A 25515-nucleotide genomic window follows, 5' to 3' on the forward strand; every position below is an offset into this window, starting at 1 on the left:
CATTGTTGATATCAAGAATTAACATTTTTACTAGTGGAAATGTTAATTCTTGATATCAACAATTGTCATTGTTACTAGTAGAAATGTAATTCCTGATATCAAGAATTCATATCCTGAGAATGAATAAAAGTCAAAACGGCTTGCCATACATCACAATGCATGAAGATATGCTGTTGCTACATTTCATCACAAGGAAAAAAAAAACTTTTTTAAATTAAAGGTTTAATGAATCTTTTGAAATATTACATGTCAATTGTATGTGATAGCAATACATAATATTATTTACAAAGCAAATATGTATGTGCTGTGGTGTGTGAACAAGCAGTGCAAGTAAAACGTAAAGCTTTCAGATCAGGTATTTCTACAAAGCTACAAAATCTGTCTATATATATATATTTAAAGCCTTTGGGGTTGAAAAAAAACACTCAAGAATTTACCAGTAAATAAATAATCAAAACACAAAAGTGAAGCAAAGTGGAAAATGTATCAATTTACACTTAAGAAGCAGGAAAAAAGAAGAACACCAGTCTGTTTCACTATTTTTTTTCAGGCAACATAAAAATATTTAACATAATTTAATGCTTTGTGCAATACTATACTCACACAAACACTCACACATACATGAAGTGTTCCCAAACCATCCATGATCGATGTTTACAGTACTGCTCACAGCACACATGATGACCAAATACTGAAGCAACATTTGCAAAATTTGAAGGCAAATTCAAATCAAATCTATAGTAACTGTACCCCAGCCTGTCATAAAATCAACGCACCCTCTGAGTTTAGAGCCCAAACATGCTTTCTTTAGTGACAGATACTTAATGCATGTTGAACATACAATTTCATTCTTCTGTTTCCAAACTATTCATGAGGTTCAGTCATAATGCTGTTGGACTGTACGGCCAATCACTAGGAAGAGAAGACCAGACAGAAAACAGAAGAACACGCCCACCGGAGCAAACATGAAAGAGAGGCCATAAGTCATATTGAGCTCAAACCCTGGGCACTTATTCGACTTCTGATATTCCTCATATGAGCTAATTACATCCAACACATCTATCCAGATAACATACATCACAGTGACAACGAGAAGGAAGAAACCTGGAGAAAAGAGACAGCATTGAGAGTTGGAGAAATAAAAAGCAACATGAAAGAGAGAGAGATAAAGTGAATAAATTAGATGTTCGTGAGATCTGTAATACATTGTTCAGTACTTTACATGTCCAAGTGAGGAAGAGATACACCTTACCTGCTCACGAAATCTTTAACTTACCAGAAATGAGGTAGAGTCCACCCCCTGCTTTATAAAGGCGATGACTGGCAAATGGAGCTGCGCAAATGATAATGAAACCGCCAGCCACCACAGCGGCCACGCCCAACAACATGGAGACGCTCCAGAAGCCTCTGTAGACTAAATAATTGTGTTTTTCATTAAAACAAACCAGAGGGAAAACAGTTCACAGTACAGCAGCTAATTTTTTGATGGTGTTTTTGAAGGTGTGTAAATTAGGAAAGTATAAAATAAAATAAAATAATCTTACTTATGGCAGTCTGGTAGCTGGTAGTGTTGTAGATCTGATCAGGGATAGGAAAGGGGAGGAGATATGCAGGTTTGCATACTCTTGCATGTGGCTGATTTTCTAGGGGAAGAACAAAGAGAATCGCCATTTATTAGCGTGTGTGTTTGAAATCATTGTTTATATTAAGATTCAAAAGTGTTTTGATATTCAAATTGTTTGCTGACTGAAGTAACCTGAACACTTATTCTCTCTTTGAACCTTCTGTGGCCTTTCTGAGGGCAACAGGTCAGACCCCTTTGATATTTATGGAAAAGTCTCACCCAGAGCTTCACAAGAGGACCAAACACCATGTTCAGTGAGCAAGTTGCTTTACGCTTTCAGATATAAAGTAATGGTAGCAGTTTACAATATTAAATTCATTAAAATGAGTTAATGATTAAGTATCATAAACAGCAATTCTTACAGCACTTATCGTCCATTCATGCTATACAAATGTTAAACATGTATTTTTATATGCATAAATGAACATCAATCTATATAAATAAATGCTAGGGTTAGGGTTAGGGTTAGGGTTAGTAAAAGTTTGTGTGCTTGGAAAACCACTGAAGACTCTATTGCACCAAAAGCAAATATAATAATCTCTCTTACCAAACCAGAACTTCCACAGATTGTCATCATTCATGATGTCATTAAAGGTACAGCGCCAAAATAATCCCTCGTGATAAAAGGTAATGTTCTGGTCGTCACTAGATTGGTCCTGACCCTGGTTGACCGCAACATCACCTCGCTGTGAAGGAGCAGAGAGAAGAGGTCAGAGAGCACTGGACAACTGTTGCACAGCCAGTGAAATTACAATATTTAAAAACAGGTGGAGGACAGACACTTGCAATCTATGGATGGAAACATCATGCTATTTATGTGTTTAGATGCACTTTACGAAAACAATGTCAAGGATATTACATTACGGATTGGAATGGAGGTGATTTATGTCATATGACTTAACACTGCTAACACCTACTTAAACTGGTAGCTGTTAGCCGGTTGACTAGCGACCATATTCCAAATAATAGCCTGGACCACTTAATAAGACCAGCTAATGACCAACTAATGACCAGCCTGGCCATCTAGAAACCAGATCATGTTCCAAAACACCGCTAATAGCAGGAATCTCTAAGAGAAGTGTGCACTAGACCCAAGGCAAGCATGGAACGGGGCCCAGTGCAAGGTTTCAGAAGAGCCCTTGGTCAGTTCGTGATCGCGTTCCGGGGTAGGGGTCCCGTTGCACCGATGGCAATGCTCTAAGGACAGCCCTGACTAGACCAATAGCATGTGAGCGGTGCAATTAATTCCCCAATAAATAAATAAATAAATAAATAAATCTGGAGATATTTAATATATTTGCATTTAAAGGTTTAGTTCACCCAAAAAATGAAATGGCTCAGTATTGGCCGATGCTGTACGCATGAGCAGCACGACACTTGGTGTGACGATGATGCAGGAGCCGGCCAATAATGAGCCGCCGTTCTGACGTAGAACACGGAAGTGCTGCACTGTGTTTACTACGGCCCTGTTTACATTAGCGCGTTTTTGTTTTAAAACGCATAACTTTTGCTACAGTTATGCCTGTTGTTTACACTACTCCTGCGTTTTTGAACCTCAAAAACTGAGACTTTCGAAAACGCTGCAGACGTTTTAGTTTGAAAACGCCGGGGTTGTGTTTCAGTGTAAACAGACCAAAATGGATACTTTTGAAAATTATGGCGTGGCTGCCCACGTTCACTTTGCGTATCCTTGACGACCATATAAACAATAACATAGAGACCGAACTGCAGTCTTTGCTGGCTTTGTTGTCATTTTTAGCAGCCACTGTACAGGTAAACTCTGCATTATTTAATACTGCAGCTACCCATATGTGCAAGAGGCAACTGTTTACACTTGTAGGTGCATGCCCAGTGTGTATGAACAGTCATGTGACATGCATTTTCGGTCATGTAGTGTAGACGCAGATCATTTCTGAAACGCTGTGGAAACACCAGTGTAGATGAGGATCGTTTTCATTTTAAAATGGCATTTTGTGTAAATGCTAAACAGGGCCTACATCAACAGTGTAGGAAGAGAAGAATTTGTTGAATAAAGTCGTTATTTTTGTTTGGTTTTTGCATACAAAATTGTATCACATTGTACGAATTCACACAAAATCGCCACCTAGTAAAATAGTCACTTTTGTTTTCATTAGATTGAGTTGGGAGCATCTCACATTTCCCTCCCAATCCTTTATCAGGGAAATCTAATTCATGTGTGACTTCTATGAATAGACACTGCACTGAGATTCCAGTTTGGTTATTTAGTATTAAATGCGGTATCAGACTGCAGCATGTGATAGTCTACACTCAAGCTACACTGACACTGTAAATACTGACGTATGAGGATGTCATATGACTGTCACTGCTTAGAAACCAAATATGCCCATGACTGCTTCAGTATCTTCAGTAAAGATCAAAGAGCAGAAATATAGTTTAGTTTAGTTTCAATAAAAATGAGATGCACTAAAATCCAAAACATACAATTAAATAGATAGTTCTGAAGAGAGGCATTTCAGATTTATTAAACAACCAACCATCCCTAAATGTCTTCTGATAATGTCCTAAAAGTAATATTCATATCAATAAAATTCTCATTCATGCCAAGCTTTTTCCTTTTGCCCTAAAAGGACTAAAACAACACCCACCTCCAAAGTAACCGGACCATTTGAATTTGAATTGCAGGTCTCTGATGCCAAGAGCCAATAGTCCGTGCCAAAAGACAAGAGAATGAACAGAGTTGCCAAGGCACCGAAGAGCCCAGCAAAAAATAGTGCCACATGTAACTTCATGATGACAATCTTAAAGCGCTACTATTTTCAACCGTTTACTACTTGCAAAATTAAATAGTCTCTCCTCCTTCCCTCATGAAGTAGTCACTGAAATTATGTAACTCCTCACAATGTGTGTGATAAATAGTCCAGTTATGCTCAGCAAGGTTTATAGTATGTTAACACAAATGGCTGTTCTAGTACTCTGCCTTGCTCCAGTGTCTATGTATGTGTGTGTGTGTCAGTGTCCTCTCTCTTAGTCAGAGCAGGACCTGGCATTGGGTGGGGAGTGGGATTCATGACAGCTCACCAGCGTAGAGCTGCCCATTGGGCTATTTTGGTCAGTTGAGTGAAGGTGCCTGCTGCCTCTCTCAGAGGAGTGGTTTAAGAATGGGATTTCAGGAGGGAGACGAGTGGACCAAAATATCCCCCTACAGGACAATCAGCTGAGGCAGGAATGAACATGAAGACACTAGAGCCCAGCATTCCTAATGTCAGTCACATTAACTAACAATGAGCAATACATTTATTACAATATTATTAATTGATTAATTGTTAATGTTAGCTAATAAAAATACAAATGTTCATTGTTAGTTCATGTTAGCTCAGGTTCGATAAATAATATGAACATAAACATCTTTTGATTTTAATAATGTATTAGTAAATGCTGAAATAAATATTATAAAATAGTTAGTTCCTGTCCTTGATTCTGATTGGTCAATAGCTGTGATTTATTCACGATAAAACACGTCTATGACCGCTTCACCCAACAGTTCTGTGTATCACTACACAACATCCTTAGCAACCACTCTTAGCAACGTAAACTGTTTGTTCTCATTGATATTGTTCATTGAAGCTTACTGTATTATGTAGAAGAGTATTGAGAGAAAGAGATCGAGTGAGCGAGTTTATTACCTGCATTCAGATTTAGCATTTTCCTTCAGGTCAGTCCTATGTTCATAATAAAAAATCAGTAAATGTCCGATGTATTATCTTGTCCTTTTAACAGTTAAGAGGTTTTCCCATGACTGACAGCGCTAGTCAAAGCATTTGTCAGTTGCGTCTTGTTCCGTTTTCAAAATAATTCTGTCTTTTCAATTTAAAAGTCTTCGCTACTGACTGATACACTCATAAAGACAGTCTTTGCCTAACTTCTGTTGCTGTTCATGGTCAGGGACTATTATTTCCAGCGGAAGGAAGGCTTTTAGTAAAAGTTTACTTCATGAAAGCTGCACTGATACATATTTCTGGCTTTAATTTTTGTATTGTATGGTAACCGTTTTATAAAAGCTTCGCTTCGCGTCGTGCCACAACACCCTTCAGCCGTGACTTATTCACGATACAGCACAGCCTCTTGTACCTTATTGCTTGCTCAACTAAAATGAATAAATGCTTTAGAAAACTTTTTTATTGTTAGTTCATGTTAACTAATATCATTAACCAATGTTAACAAATGGAACTTTATTGTAAAGTGTTAATATTCAGCAGGTTTGCATTAAATTGATCAAAAGTGACAGTAAATACATTTATAATTTTACAAAAGCTTTCTATTTCAAGTAAATGCTGTTCTTTTGAACTTTCTATTCATCCAAGAATCATGAAAAAAAAAAAACACACACAACTGTTTTCAACATAATTTTAAAAAATGTTTATTGAGCATCAAATCAGCATATTAGAATGATTTCTGAAGGATCATGTGACACTGAAGACTGGAGTAATGATGCTGAAAATTCAGCTTTGACATCACATGATTAAATTAAAATAGAAAACAGTTCTTTTAAACTGTAATATTTCACAATATTGCGGTTTACTGTATTTTTGATCAAATAAATGCAGCCTTGATGAACATAAGAGGCTTCTTTAAAAAAAAAAAAAAAAAAAAAAAAAAAAATCTTACCAACCCGAAACTTCAAGATGGTAGTGTAACTGCTTCCACTATATCATAGGACTTCAGATTCCACTTGAATCTATAGATTCAAACTGTCAATACCTGGGAAAAAGAAAATATAAGCTCATTATATTTTAAGTGGGGCATTTTGCACTGAGCAGATAAACCTGTGACCAATTATCACTGTGCTGTGAATGGCCAGAGCCAGAGCCACTGAAGTGGACATAATGGTGTCCAAAAGGGCTTTGCCTGAGAAGCCGTCCTTGATTTGAGCTGGTATACGTGGATGGATATTTAGGGATTAGAGATACAGGAGAAAAATGCAGCTATGCAAGCTAAAATTAAAAATAATTACAGCAGATGTCCATTGACGACTGCAAGTGGTGGTGGAAGTCTTCTGTGGTGTGACTGTCTGTGGTGTTTCTGCACAGTTTTATATAGAGTCCCCATGTGGAGCTAAATTTATCTCGGCACACTACATCTTGTTATAATACTGAGAAACAACAGTCCTTTTCATCTGCACAGAAAGACAAAGTTAGTGATGCTTTACTGTTGATTTGGATTCATTATCTTGATTTAAGCTGTTATATGTTCTGGTATACAGAATCAAAAGCATTCCTTTAGCACGAGATGTGAGGACTACTTGTGTGGGTTCATGCGAGTGTGTTTATGTAAACTGTCTTGGGAACATCACTGTATCAGCTGCACTGGGATGATCGAGTGTCCTGGTTTCCCCAATTCCACATCCATGGCCGGAGAGGATTTGTAAACAAAATTCCAGAGAGCAAAATGAGCATGACATAAGCTTTGATTGAGTTATGCTCACCTGACACTATAACATGTGAATAATAACAAGTACACAGTCAAATTCCCCAAAAAAGAAGAAAAAACTGTTGATATACTGTTTGTATATCAAGACAATTTAAGGTTATGTGGGAAATATAAATAGGAGGTAATGCGAGTTCTCTAAGGCATGGCACCCACCCTCTCGCCCACTGCAGTGAGCAACAAGTTGGTACAGTCTAACAAAGATCAGGAAGACATAGAAAGACCAGTAGATGGAGCTCAAGTATGCAGAGTAAATGACCACAACTATATATTGTATAAAATTAGAAATACAATACTAGGTGCTACAATAAGAACTTTTATTTAATAACCAAGAACTATCTGCAAATGATATTTGTGATTAGATTATAGGCTTGAATATTGGAATATTTTAGAGAATAACAGATGTATCGATCAGGCACACAGTAGAGAGAGAGAGAGAGAGAGAGAGAGAGAGAGTACTTTATTTAAAATAAGTTAATGTGTAAAAATAAATAATAATAATAATAATTTAATAAATTGATTAATAAATTATTTAATAGATTTCTCACTTGAAGCCATGGAAATTCAAGACATTCATAATCAATACAGCAATTTCTCTTTTTCTAACAATGTCATTGCATACTAAATAATAATGATAATAATAAACTATATAATAAACTAAAGTAATAATAAACTATAGTAAACTATGTCATGGTTAGAAAAAGAAAAATATTGCTGTAGTGATTATGAATTAATTGAATTTCCAATCAATTAAATAATTCATTAAGCAATTTGATGATGATGATAGCAATAATTATAATTATTATTATTTCTCCTATACAAGCTATTCAGTAGCAGCTGTTAAAGTGCAAAATAAAGGAAACAAACAAATGAGATAAGTAAACAATAAATAAAGTAAGACCTAAATAAGACTTCAACTTGGTTTGAATTGATTTTCATATCCTCCTGGGACCTGGGAATAGACTTCTGTCCTCTGTAGTGGACATTATTTTTTAGTGATTTTCTCTGACATCATACATGTCACAGTTTTAAGTCTGGATGTCCTGTAAAGAGCACATTCAGAGATACCAACTTTTTAGAGGTTTCGCCATGACAACAACTACTTCTTGATCTTTAAATATGACTGAAAATGAAAATTAGCACTCTTATGGAAATATAATATTTTGTAATTATCATTAAATCGGATTCATTTTCAAATTGTTTGTTTTAAATCAACATCTCAGGAAAATGTTATGGGGTTTCAAATCAAAATATGACTTTCTGTTATGAAACAGGACATTGATTTCATACATGACCTCTGTAGAGGACAACAGGACTTAAATCGTGTTTATCAGGCATTTTAGGAGATACAACAAGTGAAAAGGGAAAGAAATTATATAAAATTATATACTTTTTTCATTGCATGTTGCTCCAAGAACATCCTATTAATATGCAAGTGAGATACAGTGTATAGACACATTGTATTGAATGGGAAAACCCACATATGGCTATTTTACCCACATATTGTATAAAGTAAAATGGTATATCAATTAATTCCATTATATCTTTCATAAAATAGTTGAGAATCATCTTTATACAAAGTTTGGTTAAAAACAATCATGAAGCCTAAAAATTAATTGGTGATTAAAAAAAAAAAAAAAACCATTGTTTTTGCCTATACATGTCATTTCATGTCATTTTATTTTTTAAACAACTTATTCTTGATGTCCACTAGGACCAAGCAATAATAAAAAAAATAAAACCATCTCGAGATTAAAGTTGTTAAATTTCGAGAAAAAACTCGTTAAATTTCGAGAAAAAAGTCGAAATAAAATGTTGAGAATAAAGTCATTAAATTACCAGAAAAATAATCGTTAAATCACGAGAAAAAATTCGTTAAATTTCGAGAAAAAAGTCGAGATAAAATGTTGAGAATATAGTCATTAAATTACGAGAAAAAAATCGTTAAATTATGAGAAAAATGTCGTTAAATTTCGAGAAAAAAAGTCGAGATAAAATGTTGAGAATAAAGTCATTAAATTAACGAATTTATTCTCGTAATTTAACGAATTTGTTCTCGTAATTTAACGACTTTTTTCTGGTAATTTAATGACTTTATTCTCAACATTTATCTCGACTTTTTTCTCGAAATTTAACGAGTTTTTTTCTCGTAATTTAACGAGTTTAACCGCAGTAAAGATAGTTTGCGGTTTGATATTCAGATTTCTTTTGGCTATAAATACGCAGTGCGCTGTCATAGACATGCAAATAATACCGAATATCGTTCTCCATGATTTGTGAATTAAGGTGACGCTGTCCTTTGGGCCGAAATCAGGGTTTTTTTTCGTAGCGACTCTTAATTTTATAATGGCTATAGCTCCAAATGTTGAACACTTAGAGGAATGAAACTGGTGTCATCTTCACCAGCTTGATCTGTGAATTTTTTCACAGCAAAGCTCTTGTCCGTAAACCCCTTGGTAAGTCCGCCAGTAAGGAATGTGAAATAAAGGCGTTCTTCATGTTTAACGTCTATTACCAATGAACACGCAGACTGCTGGAATAAAATAACATTGTTTTAGGTCGAGCTCGATTTGTGAAAACTTTCACAATAGTATAAATGACCTTGTACAGATAATGTACATCACTATTCTCATCTGTGAAAAATTTCACAGTTCAGTACGGGTCAGCTGACCCATCCCAGGGTCACTAACATCGCTATTCTGATCTGTGAAAACTTTCACAGTTCAGTACGGGTCAGCTGACCCATCCCAGGGTCATGTACATCACTATTCTGATCTGTGAAAACTTTCACAGTTCAGTACGGGTCAGCTGACCCATCCCAGGGTCACTAGAATCACTTTTCTGATCTGTGAAAACTTTCACAGTTCAGTACGGGTCAGCTGACCCTTCCCTGGGTCATGTACATAACTTTTCTGATCTGTGAAAACTTTCACAGTTCAGTACGGGTCAGCTGACCCATCCCAGGGTCATGTACATCACTATTCTGATCTGTGAAAACTTTCACAGTTCAGTACGGGTCAGCTGACCCTTCCCTGGGTCATGTACATCACTATTCTGATCTGTGAAAACTTTCACAGTTCAGTACGGGTCAGCTGACCCATCCCAGGGTCATGTACATCACTATTCTGATCTGTGAAAACTTTCACAGTTCAGTACGGGTCAGCTGACCCTTCCCTGGGTCATGTACATAACTTTTCTGATCTGTGAAAACTTTCACAGTTCAGTACGGGTCAGCTGACCCTTCCTTGGGTCACTAACATCGCTATTCTGATCTGTGAAAACTTTCACAGTTCAGTACGGGTCAGCTGACCCATTCCTGGGTCACTAGCATCACTTTTCTGATCTGTGAAAACTTTCACAGTTGAGTTTTGGTCAGCTGACCCTTCCCTGGGTCATGTACATCACTATTCTGAACTGTGAAAGTTTACACAGATCAGAATAGTGATGTACATGACCCTGGGATGGGTCAGCTGACCCTTACTGAACTGTGAAAGTTTTCTAAGATCAGAAAAGTGATGTTAGTGACCCAGGGAAGGGTCAGCTGACCCGTACTGAACTGTGAAAGTTTTCACAGATCAGAAAAGTTATGTACATGACCCAGGGAAGGGTCAGCTGACCCATACTGAACTGTGAAAGTTTTCACAGATCAAAATAGCGATGTTAGTGACCCAGGGAAGGGTCAGCTGACCCATACTGAACTGTGAAAGTTTTCACAGATCAGAAAAGTTATGTACATGACCCAGGGAAGGGTCAGCTGACCAAAACTCAACTGTAAAAGTTTTCACAGATCAGAATAGCGATATTAGTGACCCAGGGATGGGTCAGCTGACCCGTACTGAACTGTGAAAGTTTTCACAGATCAGAATAGCGATGTTAGTGACCCAGGGAAGGGTCAGCTGACCCATACTGAACTGTAAAACTTTTCACAGATCAGAATAGCGATGTAAATGACCCAGGGAAGGGTCAGCTGACCCGTACTGAACTGTGAAAGTTTTCACAGATCAGAAAAGTGATGCTAGTGACCCTGGGATGGGTCAGCTGACCCGTACTGAACTGTGAAACTTTTCACAGATCAGAATAGCGATGTACATGACCCAGGGAAGGGTCAGCTGACCCGTACTGAACTGTGAAAGTTTTCACAGATCAGAAAAGTAATGCTAGTGACCCAGGGAAGGGTCAGCTGACCCGTACTGAACTGTGAAAGTTTTCACAGATCAGAATAGTGATGTACATGACCCTGGGATGGGTCAGCTGACCCGTACTGAACTGTGAAAGTTTTCACAGATCAGAAAAGTGATGCTAGTGACCCTGGGATGGGTCAGCTGACCCGTACTGAACTGTGAAAGTTTTCACAGATCAGAATAGCGATGTAAATGACCCAGGGAAGGGTCAGCTGACCCGTACTGAACTGTGAAAATTTTCACAGATCAGAAAAGTGATGCTAGTGACCCTGGCATGGGTCAGCTGACCCGTACTGAACTGTGAAAGTTTTCACAGATCAGAATAGTGATGTACATGACCCTGGGATGGGTCAGCTGACCCGTACTGAACTGTGAAAGTTTTCACAGATCAGAAAAGTGATGCTAGTGACCCTGGGATGGGTCAGCTGACCCGTACTGAACTGTGAAACTTTTCACAGATCAGAATAGCGATGTAAATGACCCAGGGAAGGGTCAGCTGACCCGTACTGAACTGTGATAGTTTTCACAGATCAGAAAAGTGATGCTAGTGACCCAGGGAAGGGTCAGCTGACCCATACTGAACTGTGATAGTTTTCACAGATCAGAAAAGTGATGCTAGTGACCCAGGGAAGGGTCAGCTGACCCGTACTGAACTGTGAAAGTTTTCACAGATGAGAATAGTGATGTACATTATCTGTACAAGGTCATTTATATAATATATATATATATATATATATATATATATATATATATATATATATATATATATATATATCATATACAAAAAACGGGGGGCAGAGCAAAGAGAAACACGACCACGAGATAAAATGCTATTGTGAAAGTTTTCACAAATCGAGCTCGACCTAAAACAATGTTATTTTATTCCAGCAGTCTGCGTGTTCATTGGTAATAGACGTTAAACATGAAGAACGCCTTTATTTCACATTCCTTACTGGCGGACTTACCAAGGGGTTTACGGACAAGAGCTTTGCTGTGAAAAAAATTCACAGATCAAGCTGGTGAAGATGACACCAGTTTCATTCCTCTAAGTGTCCAACATTTGGAGATATAGCCATTATAAATTAAGAGTCGCTACGAAAAAAAAAACTGATTTCGGCCCAAAGGACAGCGTCACCTTAATTCACAAATAATGGAGAACGATATTCGGTATTATTTGCATGTCTATGACAGCGCACTGCGTATTTATAGCCAAAAGAAATCTGAATATCAAACCGCAAACTATCTTTACTGCGGTGTTTAACCGCAACATTTTATCTCGACTTTTTTCTTGAAATTTAACGACTTTTTTCTCGTAATTTAACGAGTTTATTCTCGAAATTTAACGACTTTTTTTCTCGAAATTTAACAACTTTAATCTCGAGATGGTTTTATTTTTTTATTATTGTTTGGCCCTAATCCTCTTCCGTAGTTCCGTAGGGACACAGCATAACAAATTAATAAAATATAATTTTTCAAAAATGTTATTTTTTTCATTTATTTCTTATGCTCTAAACAATACAATGACGTGAAAAAATACTAAATTAAAAAATATATATTTATATATTTTTAATATATAATTAATATTATAATTTTATATTATATTTTTTTATAATAATATTATATATTATTATTAATATTCGCCTACCGATTTGTGTAATTTAATAATGTTTTAAAGTGAAACAAACCATCTAACATGACACAACATCATATTAGTAGGCTACTCATCAAATTTATTGTTAATAGTCACTGATACTAAAAGAGACTGATACTTACTGTTCAAAATCACACCACTGCCTAGACTGAGGAACTTGCTAAGGAACAACCAATTAAAACTATTTTGCAGAAACAGAAAGAAGAAATTTTGCAGTTGTTGTTGTAAACATTTTACTTGACTTCAGAGAGGAGAAGAAAACGAGAAGCACATGAAATATTTCATAATAAATGCTTCACTTAGAAGATCAGCATGTATATGTTTGATGTCAGTTCAAATACAGCGCGTGTGTCTGCTCGAAGCCCTCGTTCACTGGACTGTACCATAAACAGGTGATCCTGTAGATGAAATTAACCACCGCTCAGCATTTTACCATGTGAAAACCCGCCCATTCGTACGCACGGAGTGAATTACCCACTTTTAAAATGAAATAAATACAGTCAGCCTGGAATATTCGTGATTTCCAGGAGGATATTACTCTGATTACACATCGCGCGTCGCTTTTAAAGGGACAGATGGTCTAATCCTCGTGATGCTTGGTAAAGAGCAGCATAGCAACGCTGTCCATCGCTTCCGCATTGACTGCAGTTCTCTCTGTCAATGCGGGAGAATGAATAACGCTAAATGTGCCATTACCCACAAACGACGGAGACCGACACGCATCATACGATGTATATACGTGGTGGGATTCATGGTGAGTATCCTCTTTTGTATTTGGCGATGGTCAGAGCTCTTCTGTGTGGCATTGATCGCAATGACACATCATGCTTAGTGCTGTCAATAAGTTTACATAGATCTGATGCCCCTGTTCTGCACATGTGAGCCATATTCTCATACTGTCATATGATAAAGATTCCCATGTATTCATTTTTAACACTTGGATAAGAAGAATTTGTTAGAACTGTTGTAAGATAAGAATGTTTACAAAGGCTCATTGATAATGACATGTTACCTCTCATGCTGTCACATGACATCTTAAGCAAGATATTTATAATTTAGTGGTCTTTATGATAGCCTAATATTTTATGCATTTGCTTTTTTAAATCAGGATGTTACATAATAGATGCTTTGGCAACTTACAGTTTTGCATCAGTAGACATTTTTTGTCCTGTCTGTGGATTTTGGCAACACCCATGAGAAAGAACACATTGTCTCAACTCTCAGACACATTGAGTTCTTCCCGGCTTCAATTCACCCACAGTTTCTCTCAGATTTAAAGTTTTAGTTTAATAGAAAGTGCCGTGACACTGGATTGAGGTACGGTGTGACTTCAATCAAGTGCTTGGCTGGCCTGACTGCAGAAAATTTAAACTAGATAAACAGGCTCAGTGGCAAAGGGCTTCTGTTTCAGCCTGTTTAAGCCAACAAACATTTTCTTTTCTTACTGTAAAGACAAATTACACACACATTATTCAGTCATTCATTCATTCATTCATTCATTCATTTCAGTCAGTGATTCTTTGTGTTTTTTTAGCATTTTGTTGAACTACTTCAACAAAGCATGTTGTCAGGGAAGATATTTTAATGAACCCGAATAGTCCTTTGGCAAACGTCACCTCTGAATCATAACATTAAGTTTTAATTCAGATTTTTTTTTTGACAATTTATTGAAATTAATGAGGAACCAAGTGGCAAAATGTATTTTAGAAATGTGAAATGGTATTTAAATGTCATAAATTTCAATTTTATGTCATGGAAACCACAATATATATATTATATATCTTGTCTGTGCTGCAATTCAGGATTCATGTAATAAGTAGGCTAAATTTAATTCCAAATTCTAGCCATCTCAAAATAAATTCTGCTGTAATTAGACTCTAATCAGTCTTAAATACTAGAAATCTGTTTCTTGAGCTGTGTTTGCTTTGCTGATGTATAAATCCATTATTGTGTGTGTGTTTTCAGGACCTCTTTGGGGTCAGTATGATTATCCCTTTGCTGAGTCACCATGTGAAGTTTCTGGGAGCAAGTCCTACAGTGGCTGGGATTGTAGGTAAGCCTCCGATGTTGTTGTTAAAGATGGCATGAAACGGTCTTTTCTTTCCTATTGTAATGTACTGTATATCTGAGTGAAATGGTGTACCGAAAGAAAAATGTACAGTAGGCAGGACTTGATTTTGTCCATCAGGAATTGATTGGATCATTGGATGGTTGTGGTTTGCTATTGCTTTGATGTCATGTGAGTGACAGGTTGATCCCTCATGCTAGTAAAAACATCATCAGAGAAGAGAAATGTCGCTGTAAGAGGGAGGGGAGGATATTTTTTAAAAAGATTATGAGGGCTCATGAATTAAAAAAAGAATATTGATGTGCACGGATAAATCATTCATAATAAAATACTGCAATATTAAATTTTGGCACTGAGTTTCACTATTAACAGCATATGTCACTATTACAAAATAGTTTAGAAAATTGTTGCCTAAAGTTAATATTAACTATTCAGTTAGTTAGACATCTTTTTTTCTGCTGTGATCATGAGAAAAAGCTCACATTTACGAATCTAAAACTACAAAGACTACAACAAAATGAATTTGCATAGATTTGAATCTACCAAAAATGGTATTTAAAGTGTGTGTGCGCGTGTTTTTGTGACATATCAGGACACAAATTTGTATAATGACATGGGTATGACATAGTATTACAAGGAGAGGGTGACTTATGAGGACATTTCCCCATGTCCCCATTTTTCAAAAGGCTTATAAATCATACAGAATGATTTTTTTGTGAGAAAGTAAAAGTGTGCACAGTTTCCTGTGATGGTTAGGTTTAGGGTTAGTGTAGGGGGATAGAAAATATGGTTTGTACAGTATAAAAACCATTACGCCTATAGAATGTCCCCACACTTCACAAAAATAAACCTGTGTGTGTGTCAATAAACAGTTTGATTGATTCATTTTCAGAGTTAAAAATTCTTCTGGCAAGTTATATAGTCCATTATTGTATGGCTGTTGCCAAACAGTGTAGACCGGCAGTCATACAGTTGGTTTGCATTTATCGACATTTTACAGTGTTTTTAAATGCACATTGAATTAGTGTATTGATTTTATAAAATTCATTAAACCAGTTTGCCACATCAGTATTGGTATGTGTTTCAGGTCTCGTTGGATGGATTTGTTCTCTCATGAGAATGTTGTAGGTGTACAGTATTTCTGAATAGTGATTTTTGAGGGTGCACAAAATCAATTCAGTTGATACATTTAGTGCAAATTAATTGTAATGTGTCAACTGACTTTTGTTTTTGTAAATATATAAGTCCAGTTTTGTTTAATTCTGCACATCCTGTTCTCAAAAGAGCCAATGTCAATTTACTTTTCTTACTTTTTCAGTCAACAGATGACTTCATTGCTGGCGGATTGTAATTTTTAAGGCAAAGACAAGCAGGTCTTTGAAATCAAAAGTACATTGCCTGCGCCTCGTCTCTGATTAAAAGGGCTGCTTAAATGTGGCCCATATAATGTCAATGGAAATCACCAGCTCAATTGATATTTGAACTGATTTCATAAGGCTGGAAGCTTAGATTGTGATCACAAGGTTTCGTTGCCTGCTTTATTGTGAAACTAAAATGCTGTTTCCCATTGTTGCAGGATCTACCTATGGAGTATTACAACTCTTCTCTAGCACTGTTGTGGTAAGTAGATTTTTTTTTTTTAGTAAGTAGTATTTGCTGCACTAATATGATTATCAGTTTGCTGCTGTCAATTTAATAATTCATGTTTGCTTCATCCGATCTGTCTCCATAAAGCACGAATCACAGTAATTGTGAACATTACAGGGCGCCTCAAACTGCATATTGCATTCACGTCTGGAGTGTGTTACTGTAAAAGTCATTATAATACCATTGACAAACACACCTACACACACATATTTAAACTGGTTAAAAACTGAAGGATCACGGGGCTAGTTAAGAAGTGAAGGAGATGTTTGTCTTCTCTTGGATGTTAAGCATAGAGATAGCAGACAGGAACAGTGAGCCTCTATGACATGCCTGTAGGCCAGAAACAGAGAGAACATAGTAAATCCAATTTAAGTTTTTATTGCATTACACCAGTGTGCAGTGTCTGCAGATGTGTGTGTGTGTGTGTCATACCTCAGTCTAATGAGTGCTGGTATGGAGATGCTTGCAGTGCTTGCCTCAGGGCCTGAGCCGTTTCATTTATCAGGTCCAATCTGTCTGCCTATGGGCTATAAATTGTAGCTTTCTTTGGTGAGATGCTTTTCTTTAATAAACGACTAAGATTCTGACTTAAAGGTTTTGCAATGAATCGCACAGAAACTGTCATACTAGCCGAGTGGTGTCACTGGTGTCACTTGGAGAGAGCTATTTTGCTAGGATTAAGGAAGGCTAGCTGTTTAGCAAAACAGCTAGCATTGCTTACAGCATCTTTCATGTTCTACAGAAGTTTTTTGCATTTGCTGCTAGCCTGCTACTACCCTAATTGTGGAAAAGAAGTACACTGTAGCATACCTTTATAAAAGAGTATTTGTTACAGAAATTATACTTTAAAAGAATATAGGCCTAAATGCTTAACTGAATGTAATGTTTACTGACACTTAATTGCATGTTAATTGCAATTAAATGAAAATGTGTTCATATTGAATGCAATTAGCTGAACTTTAGAGTGTGACCCAGTTAAATAGGGCTTCATTAAGTTCATCTTTGTATGCAATTTCATAATTCATTCTATAGACTTTGAAATATGGTTCAAGTGTGCTGTCAGATGTACTGCATTTATGGTAAACTAAAATACTTTGTCATGCCATATATTTAAATGTATTTAATTACACATTTGTAATGGTTTATTGTTTATTATTTAGATCCCCATTAGCTACTCCATTAAGCAGTAGCTATTCTTCCTGGGGTCTTAACAATTTTTACCAAAATATTAACATCAAAGCAGTGCAACACACACACACACACACACACACACACAACACATCATAACATATATACACTAAACATAACAACATAACAATAACAACATAAGCTCTTCCAAATACTAAATATTACCATTCTCATAGTATAATATAGTATACAAATCACATTTCAATTGCCATAGCTCATTATGCAGTCATTATTAATTACATAATTACAATTACTCCAAAGTAAATTAATACAGTCTCAGTCTTTTGGAAAAGCTAACATTGTGACACTCTGAAACCAAAAACAACGGGAGCGAGTTACATGCCACCATTGCTCTAAAACACAATGTTCTTTGCAGTTGACTTGTTCGACAGACAGGTAACAAGAAACGCCCTTCACTTGATTGACGAGTGGAATGAGTATGAACGTCACTGAAGAAAGTCAATCTATTATAAATAATTTCAGGTGCTTTTGTAGTAATTATATTTTTTAAGAATTTAATAAGAGAATAATTAATTCTGCTTCTTACATGAAGCCATGATAACTGATTGTTCATGTCCCTAATACTTGTTCTAAAAGAACAGTTTAGGACAAGCCGAGACGCTTTATTTTGTGCAATCTGTAATCTGTTTAAATTATTCTCTGTAGTTGCAGCCCAAATGATGGAACAATAGTCCAGATGACACAAAACTACTGATTCCACCAAAGTTTTCCGTATGCAAATCAGTATGCATTTCCTGCAGTGGTGAACTACAGCCATACTCCTACCCATTTTATTCAATATTAGATTTATCTGAGCGTTCCAGGTCAACCTGCTGTCCACAATCACGCCAAGCAATTTGGCCTCAGCCACTTGTTCAATGATCAAACCACCAACTGACAAGTTCAGAGCAGGGGAATCTTTTAAAAGATGATTAGATCCCAACATCATACATTTACTCTTCGCAACATTAATAATTAACTTATTTTCTATGATCCAATTTTCAATTAATTTTAGTTCATTGTTTAATACATTATTAAGTCTGGTAGAATTATAGTCTGTGAAGTTGCAATTTAGTACATTTAACATATTAACTTCAAATGTAATAGTGAATAACTTTAAATGTGTAGATGTTGACTAACATAATAAAGCAGTCAAACCAAAAATTATTCAGACACTAGATATAATTTTTTATATTTTTTTACTAGTGGGTGCAGGACACTATAGTTCATTTATGTAAGTGAGGATAGAAAAATAAAGTAAACTATGACATATTATACCAAACAATTCTTCATACAGTGGACTACCAGTAAAACTGATAAAAATTTGGGACCAAAAATTATTCAGACACTTTGACCTGACCATGTTTTGCTTAAAGGGTTAGTTCACCCAAAAATGAAAATTCTGTCATTTATTACTCACCCTCATGCCGTTCCACACCCATAAGACCTTATTAATTAAGGTTAATTTTCGGAACGCAAATTGAGATATTTTTGTTGAAATCCGATGGCTCAGTGAGGCCTGCATAGGGAGCAATGACATTTCCTCTCTCAAAATCCATTAATGTACTAAAAACACATTTAAATCAGTTCATGTGAGTACAGTAGTTCAATATTATTATTATAAAGTGACGAGAATATTTTTGGTGCGCCAACAAAAAAAATAACGACTTATTTAGTGATGGCCGATTTCAAAACACACTTTCAGGAAGCTTCGGATCATAAATGAATCAGCGTGTCGAATCAGCGGTTCGGAGCACCACAGTCACGTGATTTCAGCAGTTTGGCGGTTTGACACGCGATCCGAATCATGATTCGATACACTTATTCATAATGCTCCGAAGCTTCACGAAGCAGTGTTTTGAAATCAGCCATCACTATATAAGTTGTTATTTTGTTTTTTGGCACACCAAAAATATTCTCGTCGCTTTATAATATTAATATTGAACCACTGAACTCACATGAACCAATTTAAATATGTTTTTAGTACCTTTATGGATCTTGAGAGAGGAAATGTCATTGCTGGCTATGGAGGCCTCACGGAGCTATCGGATTTCAACAAAAATATCTTAATTTGTGTTCTGAAGATTAACGAAGGTCTTACGGGTGTGGAACGGCATGAGAGTGAGTAATAAATGACATTATTTTCATTTTTGGGTGAACTAACCCTTTAAGTTTTATCTGACATAATTAAGATTATTTTTTTCTGACACAGTTTAACTCTGAGATCTTGTCATATTTTATTACCATTTTTTAAAACTATAGTGAATAAACTGTAATAATGAAGTGTTGAATAAATTTTGGTTTGACTGTAAATAACTGTATTTTTTAAATCATGACAAAAGATAATTAAAACAATTATTTAAAATGTACTTTCAAGTTTAATTTGACATAATTACAAAGTGCACTTTGTAAAAGTACTTTATTAAACAGTTTTTAAAGTGTACTTAAGTGGCCTTTTATTTCTTTAATATTATATTGTGCAAGTACAGTATTAAAAAATACTTTCAGTGCACTTCTTTTCACAAGGGTAAGTTTGTGTTGGGGGTTGATACAGAAGCTAGCATTGCTGCGGGGCTACTTTTTAAACTGTCACTATAACCAACTTAAGTGATTTGATTAATTATCATATCTAAAAAAAATAAGATCCATGTGATACAGAAAAAATGTTTTCTTTGATGACAAACGGCTGCAATTCTGTGTTTATCTCTCTATTGAGACTAATTATTGATATTGATTTCTTTTATATATCTTTCATCGTCTCTTATGTGTTATATTGTCTCGTCGGCAGGGAAGTTGGAGCGATGTGGTTGGGAGGCGCTATTCACTACTGACGTGCCTTTTGCTCAGTGCCTTTGGATATGGCCTGCTGGGTCTGTCCACTAGTATTGCGCTCTTTGTGCTGGCCAGGATACCAGTGGGTGAGTAGTGGAGTACTTTAGTTCATATTGTAAATTAGGATATGCATTATTGCTTAAAGTCACACCTTAATGTGATTTCCTTTTCTGTTGAAAGGGCTCTTTAAACACTCCCTGTCTATCTGCCGAGCACTCCTGTCAGATCTTGTGTCAGAGAATGAACGGCCTCTAGTGATGGGTCACTTTAATGCAGCCTCAAGTGTGGGATTCATCCTGGGACCAGTGGTGGGTGGATATCTCACTGAACATGAGGGGGGGTTTTACTTATCCTCATTCGTCTGTGCAGCCATTTTTCTTCTAAATGCAGGTGAGCAAGATTGAGAGTAATTACATAAAGAGAGGTAAATTATTCCTTAAAAGTACGGACAAGTATAGACAAGCACAATGTTTTGTGATTGCTGTTATTTTGAAATACGTTATAGGGATAGTTCGCCCAAGAATGACATTTCTGTCATTGTTTACTCACCCTCATGTCATTCCAAAACCACATGACTTTCTTCCACTGAACACAAAAGGAAAAATGTTGAAGACAATTGAATTGCAATGAATGTGAGCTGAAGCTTTCAAACTTCAAATAGGACACAAAGCATGAAGAATTGTAAAGGTGCTTCATATGTATTGTATATAAGCTATTTTCCAAGTTTGAAGCCATATCATGAGAGAAGTGATGTCTGAAGTCCAAATCCTTATTCATGTATCTTTTTTTTAAGCTTGAAAGCTATTCATTCTACAGTAATTGCATGTAAAAGAGCAGCACTCATGTTCTGCTAAACGTCACCTTTTTTGTTCCAATGAAGAAAGAAAGACACGAGTTTGGAATGACATAAGGATGAGTAAATGATTACAGAATATGTATTTCTGGTAAAACTTACCCTTATTAAAAAGAAGCACTCGTTAGAAGCACTCCCTTATAAAAAATAAGCACATACTTAAAAATACTTTTTTATGGAAATAATATATATTATATTTTAAAAGAATATATGTTTAAAATATATTATTGAAAGTAATATTTTCTGACACTTAATTCCATGTTAATTGTAATGAAATTAAAATATAGTTTAAGTAAGCAATAAGGTACGAGAGGCTGTGCTCTATCGTGAATAAGTCACAAATGAAGGGCGTTGTTAACCCCATTGCAACCCCTTCAGCCATGACTTATTCACGATACAACACTAGCCTTGAGTACCTTATTGCTTTTATAAAACGGTTACCACACAATACAAATATTAAAGCCAGAAATATGTATCAATGCAACTTTCATGAAGTAAACTTTCACGAAAAGCCTTCCTTCTGCCGGAAAAAATAGTCCCTGTGAACAGCAACAGAAGTTACATTTTCACACCATTAGATGGCGGCAAAGACTGTCTTTATGGGTGTGTCAGTCAGTAGCGAAGACTTTTACATTGAAAAGACTGAATTGTTGTGAACACGAAACAAGACACAACTGACAAATGCTTTGACTAGCGCTGTCAGTCACGGGAAAACCCTTTAACTGTTAAAAGGACAAGATAATACATCGAACATTTAAACAGTTGTTTTATTATGAACATAGGACTAAGGTAATAAACTCGCTCACTCGATCTCTTTCTCATAATGCTCTTCTACATAATACAGTAAGCTTCAAATGAACATTATCAATGAGAACAAACATGTTTACGTTGCTAAGAGTGGTTGCTAAGGGTGTTGTGTAGTGATACACAGAACTGTTGGGTGAAGCGGTCATAGACGTGCTTTATCATGAATAAATCACAACTACTGACCAATCAGAATCAAGGACAGGACCTAACCGTTTTATAAATATATATTAAATGCAGTTAGATGAACTTTCAAGGTTTTTTGACTCACTTAAGTAGGACTTCAAGGAATAGCTCACAGAAAAATGAAAATTATCCCATAACATACTCACCCTCAAGCCATCCTACTGTAGGTGTATATGACTTTTTTCTTCCAGTCAAACACATTCAGAGTTATATTAAAAATATCCTGGCTCTTCCAAGCTTTATAATGGGAGTGACTGGAGGATGAGTTTTTGAAGTCCAAAAAAGTGCATCCATCCATCCACTCCGTGCGGCTCCGGTGGCTTAATAAAGGCCTTCTGAAGTGAAGTGATGTGTTTGTGTAAGAAAAGTATCCATATTTGAAACTTTAAAAACTTTTATAACTGGCTAAATAATGGCGACAGCCATACACACATCGACTCATATGCCAAAAGAGTAACCCCTGACGCGATGTAGGAGTAGCGTAAGTTTTGCTGTTCAAACAAATAGGGCTGTGCAACAAACTCAAGCTCCTCTTCTCTTATATTGAAATCCTTCTACATTTCTCCCTAAAAATTCTCATTTTAGACTTCTAATTTGTGACCGGTGTTTTGCTTTGCTCTCTCCTCTTCAGTACATGTTCGTCAGTACATCTTGTGTCCGGACAGAGTTCATTCTTTCACCGTAAATCAATGTGTACGGCCGTCTGCCGGAAGCTAGTTATTTAAGTTTTTAAATTTTAAATATGGATACTTTTCTTACACAAATGCATCGTTTCACTTTAGAAGGCCTTTATTACTAGTAAGGCCTTTATTATTACTACTGGGCTTCAAAATCTAATCCTCTATTTACTGCTTCTATAAAGCTTGGAAGAGCCAGGATATTTTTAATATAACTCTGATTGTATTCGTCTGAAAGAAGAAAGTCATATACACCTTGGATGTCTTGAGGGTGAGTAAATCATGGGGTAATTTTAATTCTACTCTTAAGTGATCTTTTATTTCATTAATATTATATTGTCTGCAAGTTCAACTTTTTAAAAAATATACTTTTAATATTTTAATATTTGAAGTACACTGCATTTGCACATTCAGCACAATTAAGTGCACTTCCTTTTCACAAGTGATCCCTTCAGATGTCTCCTACAAAGCAACAAAAACTACAATCTACTTATCCAGATGTTGTCTTCTCAGGTTTGGTCTGGATGTTACCATGGAGCGAGACACTAAATCACCGCATAGATGCAAACGCTAATAGTAAAACCAAAACCAGCAAAACCTACGATGGGTTAAAGAACTCAGTCCAGCAGAACTGCTCAGACAAAAACCACATCCGGTATCCCAGTCCATCTGCAGTCCGTACTCAAGCAGATGGAGGCTGGAGCTGGAGGGACATGTCTATCTTCCAGCCTGCCTGGAGACAGCTGACCTCAGTGTGGATGAGGATCTGCATGGTGGCGTCCTCGGATATGTGGGACGTGTTCCTGGTGCGTCTTCTAATGGCTGTGTCTATAATGCTGTACTACAGTAACTTCTCCTTAGCCATGGAGGAGCGTTTTCAGCTCAAACCAAAGATGACGGGATATTTGATCAGCTATAGCAGTATGTTGGGAGCCCTTGCTGGCTGCTTGGTGGGACCTGTAACACACCTCTATGGCAACAACATGTCTGCTTTATTGTTGCACTCTACAGCACTCACCTGCACATTGATCTTCCTGTATGCCACGGCACCCAACGTCTGGCAGGTCTTGCTCACCTCCACCTTCTTTGCCATCTCTACCACTATCGGACGCACTTGCATCACCGACTTGGAGCTGCAGCGTGGGGGAGCACAAGCGAGCGGGACGTTAATCGGAGCGGGACAGTCAGTCACAGCTGTGGGACGGGTCCTAGCACCACTGCTGTCTGGTCTGGCTCAAGAATTCAGCCCCTGTGGACCTCCTAGTCTGGGGGTCGTGTTGGGTCTGCTAGCAGTGGGTGTGCTATTCCTGAGGACTCCTAAGTGGGACAGTAAGACAAAGGTTAAAGACAAGAGCCCCAAACAATGAGGTGTAAACCACTCAAAGTCAAGGAAAGATAAAGGACTGTGATGGCAGCTGTCTTTTTTTCCTCTCAGGTGATGTGATCGTGGGAGTTTGGATCTGTATACCAGCTATAGAATGTCAGGACGTCAATGTGAGAGACGGCCGTCGGTAAGGCTGCCTCCAGTGCCGCCATGCTGAAAGAGAGCGACTGCCTGTGCAAATGCAGACTGACAGAGTCTGATACAAAGTCTACTAAGATTAATGTCTTTATCAGAATATTTTGCTGTTAAATGGTTCAACACCAGTGGCAGAACTACTGTAAAACCAAGGATATTCTATGTCAAAGTGGGATATTCATTGTTAAAAAACATTTTTGTGTGTTCCCTGGCCAAATTTCACACTAAAAGTCACTTAAACATATCAAAGGTAAGGAATACATGCTTCCAAGAAATCAATTTAGCATTTTAGGTGGGATAAACCTTACTACATAATGGAGTTTTATCTCATGGTGGCATTGATACTCGTTTAACCACTATTTATCATTGGTGTACTTCAGAATACTCACTTCCTTCTGTGTTTGAAAATTAAATGTAGTACAGTTGCCAAAAAGGCTAGCAATAATGTTCTCAATAAAACTTTTTTGTTTGTTTGTTGTTTTTTTTAAAAGAATGTAATACTGTTGTTCAGCAAGGATGCGTTAAATTTATCAAAAGTGACAGTGAAGACATTTCAAATGTTACATGTAAAATGCCTGTTAAATACATGTATGTAAATGTAAAGATTTCTCTTCCACGTGAATGCTATAATAAAATAGAAAAGTTATTTTAAATTGTAATAATATTTCACACTATTATTGTTTTTACTGTATATTTGATCAAATAAATGCTGCCTTGGTGAGCATAAGAGACTTCTTTCAAAAACATTAAAAAAATCTAACCAACCCCAAACTTTTGAGCAGTATTGCATGTGTGGGATTTTCTTTTTCTTTTTTTATC

General features: G+C 36.5%; 2 protein-coding genes and 1 long non-coding RNA gene across 4 annotated transcripts; 1 reads left to right on the forward strand and 2 right to left on the reverse strand.

The window, feature by feature from the left end:
• Positions 1 to 465: 465 nt before the first annotated feature.
• Positions 466 to 4638, reverse strand: tmem182a (transmembrane protein 182a). Its single transcript, XM_048193153.1, has 5 exons — positions 4252 to 4638; positions 2172 to 2310; positions 1545 to 1643; positions 1277 to 1414; positions 466 to 1104 (listed from the first exon to the last, which is right to left on the reverse strand). Exons 1-5 carry the CDS (start codon positions 4393 to 4395, stop codon positions 878 to 880), a joined length of 747 nt encoding a protein of 248 aa, XP_048049110.1. The 5' UTR covers positions 4396 to 4638; the 3' UTR covers positions 466 to 877.
• Positions 4639 to 6301: 1663 nt separating this feature from the next.
• LOC125269514 lies at positions 6302 to 6660 on the reverse strand. Its single transcript, XR_007185133.1, has 2 exons — positions 6618 to 6660; positions 6302 to 6364 (listed from the first exon to the last, which is right to left on the reverse strand). It is a non-coding gene; the product is annotated as an uncharacterized LOC125269514 (long non-coding RNA).
• Positions 6661 to 13295: 6635 nt separating this feature from the next.
• Positions 13296 to 25447, forward strand: mfsd9 (major facilitator superfamily domain containing 9). 2 transcript variants are annotated; one of them, XM_048193155.1, is made up of 7 exons: positions 13296 to 13676; positions 14888 to 14975; positions 16567 to 16610; positions 20614 to 20743; positions 20838 to 21047; positions 23691 to 24517; positions 24613 to 25447. In XM_048193155.1, the coding sequence occupies exons 1-7, from the start codon at positions 13515 to 13517 to the stop codon at positions 24619 to 24621; spliced, it is 1470 nt and encodes a 489-aa protein (XP_048049112.1). In that variant the 5' UTR covers positions 13296 to 13514; the 3' UTR covers positions 24622 to 25447. The 2 variants fall into 2 exon arrangements, with proteins under 2 accessions (XP_048049112.1, XP_048049111.1); XM_048193154.1 differs by having other exon boundaries at positions 13300 to 13676; positions 23691 to 25447.
• The last annotated feature ends 68 nt before the right edge of the window (positions 25448 to 25515 follow it).

The sequence above is a fragment of the Megalobrama amblycephala genome, linkage group LG6 (genome assembly GCF_018812025.1).
Source record: "Megalobrama amblycephala isolate DHTTF-2021 linkage group LG6, ASM1881202v1, whole genome shotgun sequence".
Classification (NCBI taxonomy): domain Eukaryota; kingdom Metazoa; phylum Chordata; class Actinopteri; order Cypriniformes; family Xenocyprididae; genus Megalobrama; species Megalobrama amblycephala.